This window comes from Trachymyrmex septentrionalis, unplaced genomic scaffold, assembly GCF_001594115.1.
Source record: "Trachymyrmex septentrionalis isolate Tsep2-gDNA-1 unplaced genomic scaffold, Tsep1.0 scaffold74, whole genome shotgun sequence".
In the NCBI taxonomy this organism is placed as follows: domain Eukaryota; kingdom Metazoa; phylum Arthropoda; class Insecta; order Hymenoptera; family Formicidae; genus Trachymyrmex; species Trachymyrmex septentrionalis.
The window spans coordinates 518066-525237 of NW_017305927.1; the positions used below are offsets into that span (position 1 = coordinate 518066).

General features: G+C 27.7%; 2 protein-coding genes across 2 annotated transcripts; both read right to left on the minus strand.

The window, feature by feature from the left end:
- Window positions 1-3097: 3097 nt before the first annotated feature.
- On the minus strand, window positions 3098-4222 carry LOC108753967. Its single transcript, XM_018495962.1, has one exon. It carries the CDS (start codon window positions 4220-4222, stop codon window positions 3098-3100), a length of 1125 nt encoding a protein of 374 aa, XP_018351464.1.
- A 1936-nt stretch (window positions 4223-6158) lies between these two features.
- LOC108753968 (putative gustatory receptor 28b) lies at window positions 6159-6931 on the minus strand. The gene is made up of 2 exons (XM_018495963.1): window positions 6437-6931; window positions 6159-6284 (listed from the first exon to the last, which is right to left on the minus strand). The coding sequence occupies exons 1-2, from the start codon at window positions 6929-6931 to the stop codon at window positions 6159-6161; spliced, it is 621 nt and encodes a 206-aa protein (XP_018351465.1).
- Between the last annotated feature and the right edge of the window lie 241 nt (window positions 6932-7172).

Here is a 7172-nt window from a genome sequence, read left to right on the forward strand (position 1 = left end):
ACTACTTCCAGAATGCGGCAAAAAATAAAGCAAAGATACATCAACGATTCAAAATCAGCTGCGCGAAATAATTGCCATTTATTTCTTTTTCTTTTACTATTGAATTTATAGAATTTCGATAATGAGTTGAACATGCTTATTAAAATGTTACTTGAGATCATTTGAATCGTACACTATAATTGTGGATATATTAAGGATGTTATCCATACTCTTTAGCAACAATTTATTTGCAAAAACTTTTCTTTCAAGTATAATTTATTGGTCTCTATGGCAAATGAATAAAGTGATATTTTCTCACAGTGTACCTACATTTGTCAAGTTTAATTTCTGAACTACTAAAAATGATTGCGTCGTATATCGAAAGATGTCTCAGGTATTTGTTAGTCATACAGTAACCATGGTTTTTTACTTATCTTACCTCCGGAACACAAAATGATGTATTATTTATTGTGTCATGTAGTCCATAATCTTGCACATCTAGATTATGTACAAAAGGAATAGATACTATCAAGATATTTTTTAGTCTTCCATTAAATTTATGTACAGGGAAACACACAAAGTTACAGTAAATATGTATCGTGCCGATATAAAATTAGAATAGGAAGACAAACTTTTATTATAAATGGAATAAACCATTTATTTGTATATATTTTAAAAAATATTTGACATTTTACATATTCAATTTTACTATTATAGGCTCATTGTAAAAACTTTCCAATGTGCTGTTTGTTCAAATCTCGACTAAATATCATTCATTTATTCGAAAGGGTAAGAAGTTGGTGAAGTAAAACACGTTTAGACACTCTCGCAGATACACGCTCGGAAAATACGTGTAACAAATTAAACGCATTTTTGACTTTATAATAAGAGTTAACATTCTGAAAAAGATACTATAATATTTATGAGCAGTGTGATCGTTGTTCATTTTGAGTCAAATAACTTAATCCCTTTAACCCTCAGACTAAATTACGGGATTTCTGGGGCAGAGGAGAAAACAAGGTCTTTAACTTAAATTGAAAGAGAAAAAAAGAATATCTCTCAATACATTAAATTTATTAATAATATATTAAATAGTAATACATGTATTATGAAGTACGACATAAATATCATTGGATAAATGATTATTAATCTAAATCGTGAACTATAATCAAACAGATCTTAATTATAATACATATGTTATAAATATTCTTTAGTAACAATTTGATTACAATTTCTTTTTCAAATGTAATTTTCTGATGTCTTTATGTCCATAAACTGACATAAACTTTTTTTAGTCATGTATCCAACGAGCTTATTTTTAAAACTATTAATAATTGCATGATATAATGAAACAGGAGTAGAAACGTGTTAGCCTTCAAGTAAAACCATTCTCTTATTATTTTCAAAACACGCATAAACAATAACATATATTTATCTGTGTCATGTAAACTACGATCTTGCGCATCTAGGTCATGTGCAAAACAAATAGACGTTATCAAGACATTTCATAGTCTTCTATTAGATTCATATATAGGTAAACGCAAAAAGTTATCATAAATAGTATATGTTGTGCTATTTTAAAGTCAAAAGAAAGACAAATTTTTATTTTAAATGGCATAAACAGTTTAATCAATGTATTATATTTAAAGAATTTTTTATGATATGACTGATATAAAAAATAAAATTTGATAAGGCAATTAAGAAATTATATTTTATGTATTCAATATTACTGTTGAGCTCATGAAGGTTGTTTTTTCGATTTACTATGATTACAATAGATCTACTTTCTGTTGCTTTGCGCCATTTTGTATGTATGCATTATATTGTATATTGTTCTAATTAAATTGAAAATTTTTCATATTTTTTAATCTTTATTTCTAATTATTAAGTGAATCCAATGCAAACGCAACTAAAATAGTTGCGTAGATATAATTAGATGTAATACAGACCTATAAATTATAAATTCTTTCCTATATATGCATTTGTGAACTCATATAAACTTCTATAATTGTCTGCTTAAAGACATCTTTAATATAATATTTTATATTTATAGGAGATATATCTGTTCCTTTTTACATATTTATAAATAAAAATTAAGTAAAGTGTCTCAAAATGAGTCGTCATTATTTTATGCAAAATACATCTACATTACAGAAGTTTCAAAAATATAAAATTTAACAATTAACAACCTCTCTTTCTTCTATTACTCTACTTTTGATAATTTTAATAATAAAAGGATTTTTTTGAAAGGCTAATAAAAAAAGGATACAATTGTGCAAGATATTTGTTAAACATAAGAAAGAAGCATTTTACAATAAAAATACATTGTGTAATCAAAAATACATCTAAAAATATACGTCTTCGAATTTGAAATGCAGAACATTAAAATATAATTTTAGAGTCGCAAAATTATTTACCATTTCGTTCAAATGTTGCTATAAATGTGACAATTAAAAAAATTAAAGATCAAATTTTATTATCCAGTCTCATAAATAGTGCATGATATAAGACTTTTAAATATTTATGTATATACGTACACTATATAAATAAATAGCTTTATAAGCATAAATCTTCTACTCACAGTGATATTCTATTCACACGCAATAGATGAGTACATATTTAAAATACCTTTTATGTTCGATCTAAATATTTTTTAGTTAACTGAATAATATATGTAACGTGTAAAATCTTTAAGAATTTGCTTGGCAAGTATACTTTATTGCCATGAATTGTATCAGAATTAATATATATGTGGTAACGAGATCCGCCATCTAAGAAAATACAAAAAATCACAAAATGAATATAAATATAAATCTATTTAAATCTCATTTTGCTTGTTTGAATTAAATATATCTACCTATTTATTTATTAAAAATATAAATAATTAATCACTTACGTTTGTAAGAAGCATAGCGTTCACAATAATTCCCTTTGCACAGAATACAGTATCACGTTGCATTAATTGCAAAGAAAATATTTTTAACTGCAAATAAAAATGATAAAATGCAGGATTGAAAGACGTAATTATAAATCTCATAAATCCATACATTAAATGAATATATTAAAATTTGCATTATTATACATGGATGTATACTTAGAAATATATATAAAATGCGAATTAATTTATTTTGAAATCTACCTCGGATTGTATTTCTTCATCGCTAGTATTGTTAATCACTTCGTGAATGCTGGTTTTGATCTCTGTGGCTTCATTCTTGCCAGTTTCACAAGCCCATACTATCAATAATATTTTTATACAATAATTTATTGAAAATACAATGAGATCATAATTTTCCTTCAGGTTTGTTAGAGACAGCTCTTTTTTTCCTTGCATTCGTTCGAAAAGAAAGTATATATTGAAAGTGATTTCAATAAAGGTCATGACAGACGTAGAAAGAAGTTGCCATTTGAATGTCGCTTGTAACTTTTCTAGTGTGTTGCTAATTGTCTGATGCTGTTTTATCAGACCCTTGAGTTGCAACAGATGGAATGGATTCTTCTGCTTTTGATAAGTTACTTCTAAAAGACTCGGTTCATCATTTGGCATAAATTTTTGAAAAAACCTTAAACCATCGTTGATTTGTTTAAAACAAACTTTCAATACGCAAACACAATTCATATACAGCATGTTCATTTGGAATTCCAGCAAATGGAGATATAGTATCAAAGGCTTGGCTAAATAATCATAACGTTTTCCATAATGTCCCTGATAGTACATCAATATTTGTATGATTATTAAAAAAAATCCAAAAATGTCCTTGGCATGAATCAGTTCAGATAGATTTTGATATGATTTCTGAGACAATTTTGAAGATATCTCTAGTATATCCTGAAGTACACGCATTCTCGATCCACTCAAAAAGAATGTGATGACTGATGTAAAACCACCGAAAATGTAAAAGCAGTTACGTTCAAGTAGCTCGGGAGTTTTAAGATCATTACTATCAGGTACCGACGTTATATTGTTGATATGGTTGTAGACGACTTTATAATCAAGCTTATAGAGAGTATATAAATCAGAAATGGATAAAATGCAAATAACAATGATCGATAAGAAGTAACAGAACTTATTAGTTTTAATAGTGTAAGCGTTGATTTTATATGGAAATGTTCCCAAAATGCGGCAAAAAGTGATGCAAGGAAACATTAATGATTCAAAATCCATGGCGTTAAATAGCTGCCGTATATTTCCTTTTCTTTTGAAATCGTTGAAGTTATTGATTTTCAATGCTGAATTGACCATGGTGAAATATTATAAGACAACAGTAATCTAAATCATTGACTATAAATAAAAAGGTATTAATTACGTTATAATTAATGTTTTTTAACACCAAATTAATTAATGTGTTTACGAGAACTTCTCTTCAAAGTTTTGTTGTCTTTATACGACAAATGCGTAAACTCACGTAAACTTCTTACAGTGTACACTTGTCAAGTTTAATTTCAAAACTACTAAAAATTATTGCATTGTATAGCAAAGAAGGCTCAGGAATTTGTTAGTGATGAAGTAACCATGGCTTTACGCTTATTATCTCCAGAACACGCATAAAGTAATGATGTATTATTTACTGTGACATGTAATTCACAATGTTGTGCATCTAGATTACAAAACGATCGTTATCAAGATATTTTTTTAGTCTTCTATTAAATTTATTTATAATAAAGACAAAGTATAGGTTATAGTAAATAAGTATAAGTAAATATATATCGTAATAAAAAAAAAGAAAGGCAAACTTTTATTTTATATGAAATAAATAAAACATATGTTTTATATAATATATTTTTAAAAAATATTATATTTTGCATTTTGTATATTTAATATTACTGTCGGACACTTTTGTAAGAGCTTTTTTTCAATTTGGTAGTGATTATTATCAAATGTGTGCACTTGTGTGTGGATACTTTCTACTTTCTTCGTAGCATTTTGTGAATATACATATATTGCTCTAATTAAGATAAATTTTTTTATATTTTTTATTTCTTACTATTTTATCTCTCACTGCTGAATAAAAAAAGTCTACGCATATTTATATACTCCTATCATTGTCGCGCAGTTGTAATACACTGGCCCATCTAAGTTAAATCAGACATCTTCAGTACAATAGTTCGTAGGAAATATTAACTTTATCTATTAATTTTTACACAGACACATATATATTGTATATAGCTGTAGCTGTTTCATTGAACATCCTAGAAAAAAATAACTAAAGACTTTTCGACTCAATTCTTGATCAGCAACAGCGCTATATACTTAGTGAGCGCTACTTAATCACAGTACAGAGACATTCATTTATGAACATAATTAAAAATATTAGTATCCTCTCACGTCTTAGAAAGAAATTTAACATTAAATTTATTTAATATTTGAATTTAGTAATAGTAGTAGTAGTAGTAGTAGTAGTAGTAGTAGTAGTAGTAATAGTAGTATAGTAGTATCAGTGTAGTGATTCCTCTGGGGAGTACAATACAATCATCTTCAGAAAACAAACGTAATCAATACATAATCATCGCAATCAGACCTCGCTTATTATACTAAGAGCCTTTGTTACTAACAAAGTGTGCTTACCACACACACACACACACACACACACATATACAAGTTTCTCCGCTTTCGTCGCAAGCTCTATCATAATCATTACTCAATGAACTTATTTATTTCATAAGCAGAATACTCCAATACTCTATCTCTCCTTTCCACCTTCCTTTCTTTTTCCTCACTTTCTTCTCTCCCTTACTCTATCGTTCACATTCGCTCTCCTCCCACAAACCTTCCTCTCGGAATCTCTCCAACCTCCTTAATATTTGAATTTAGTAATCAATATTAATTTTAACGCTAATATAATTAAGTATATCAATTTTGTGACGTTTTTTATTAAATATAAAACATCTCGACAAATTCTCATAAGACATTCTACTTAAAATAATAATAAGTATATTTAATATTAAAATATTTTTTATATTAGATAGATTCTTTATCGTATGATAGACTTTTTATATTAGATAGGAGATTAAATTTTCGGTAATTGATTTTATTTATCTAAATTATTTTATTTATAGATATTTTAAGATTGTCCGCCACAAGAATTCCACATTAACAAAAATTGTATCAAAATGATTATGTACATCATAATGCCACCCATCAGCTAAAAGGCAAAACCAAAAAATAAAATTAAATGTATCTACATTGATTTAATGAAAGAAAACGACTGATCATTCACCTGAGTAAGAAGCGTGGCGTCAATAATAATTCCTTTTGCAGAGAATATATTCTTGCGATGCATTACTTGCAAAGAAAACAACTGTAACTGCAGGTAGAAAATTGTTAAATATGAAATTTAACGATATTATAAATCTGATAAAATAACAGATTGAAAATTGTATTACTTGTATTATTATACATGAATTAGAAAAATACATAAAATATAATGTGAATTAAATTATAATTTTTTTAATCTACCTCGCATTTTATTTCCTTATTATTGATGCTGTTAAACACGTCATGAATGGTGGTACGAATATCCATGGCTTGATTCTTGCCAGTTTCGCAAGCCCATACTATCAATGCTATCTTCATAAAATAATATGTTACAGATAAGATAATAAGGTGTTCTTGATAATTCTGTTTTTCTAGATTGCCTTTAGATACATCTTGCTTTTGTACTTGCGTTGCGTAATAATATAAGGTTAAAGTGATTTGAGTGAAGGTTTTAATTATCGTAGTAAGAAGTGGCAAACAAAAGGTTGCGTTTAATGTCTGCACTGTGTTGCTGATTGCCATATGTTGCTTTTTTAGACTCTGGAGTTGCATTAGTGGAAATGGATTTCTCTGCTCGTGATTGGTTTCTGTTAGGTATGGTATACTATTTGCATTGAGTTGCCCCAGATTCACTAGACTGGCATTGACTTGTTTAAAACAAGCTTTTAATATACAAACACAATTTATGTACAACATATCCGCTTGTAAACCCACGAAATATATGTATACTGTGAGAATTTTTCGCAAGATGTTAAGATGCAGCATGTAACAAATTTTCGATGCGTACAGGACTATAAAGGCAAATCCAAAAATGTCCTTAGCATGGATTATCATAGATAAATCCTGATATGATTTTTTAGGCAATTTCAAAGAGATCTTCAATATGGTCTAAACGCATTCGTGATCCACTCAAAATAAATGTGCTGATTATTATAAA

Excerpts from the sequence above, each read along its gene's own strand:
- LOC108753968 (XM_018495963.1), bottom strand. The coding sequence starts at position 6,931 with ATGTTGTACATAAATTGTGTTTGTATATTAAAAGCTTGTTTTAAACAA. Across the intron at positions 6,285-6,436 it reads ATAAGGAAATAAAATGCGAG|TTACAGTTGTTTTCTTTGCA; the intron begins GTAGATTAAAAA and ends TTCTACCTGCAG.
- LOC108753967 (XM_018495962.1), bottom strand. The coding sequence starts at position 4,222 with ATGGTCAATTCAGCATTGAAAATCAATAACTTCAACGATTTCAAAAGA.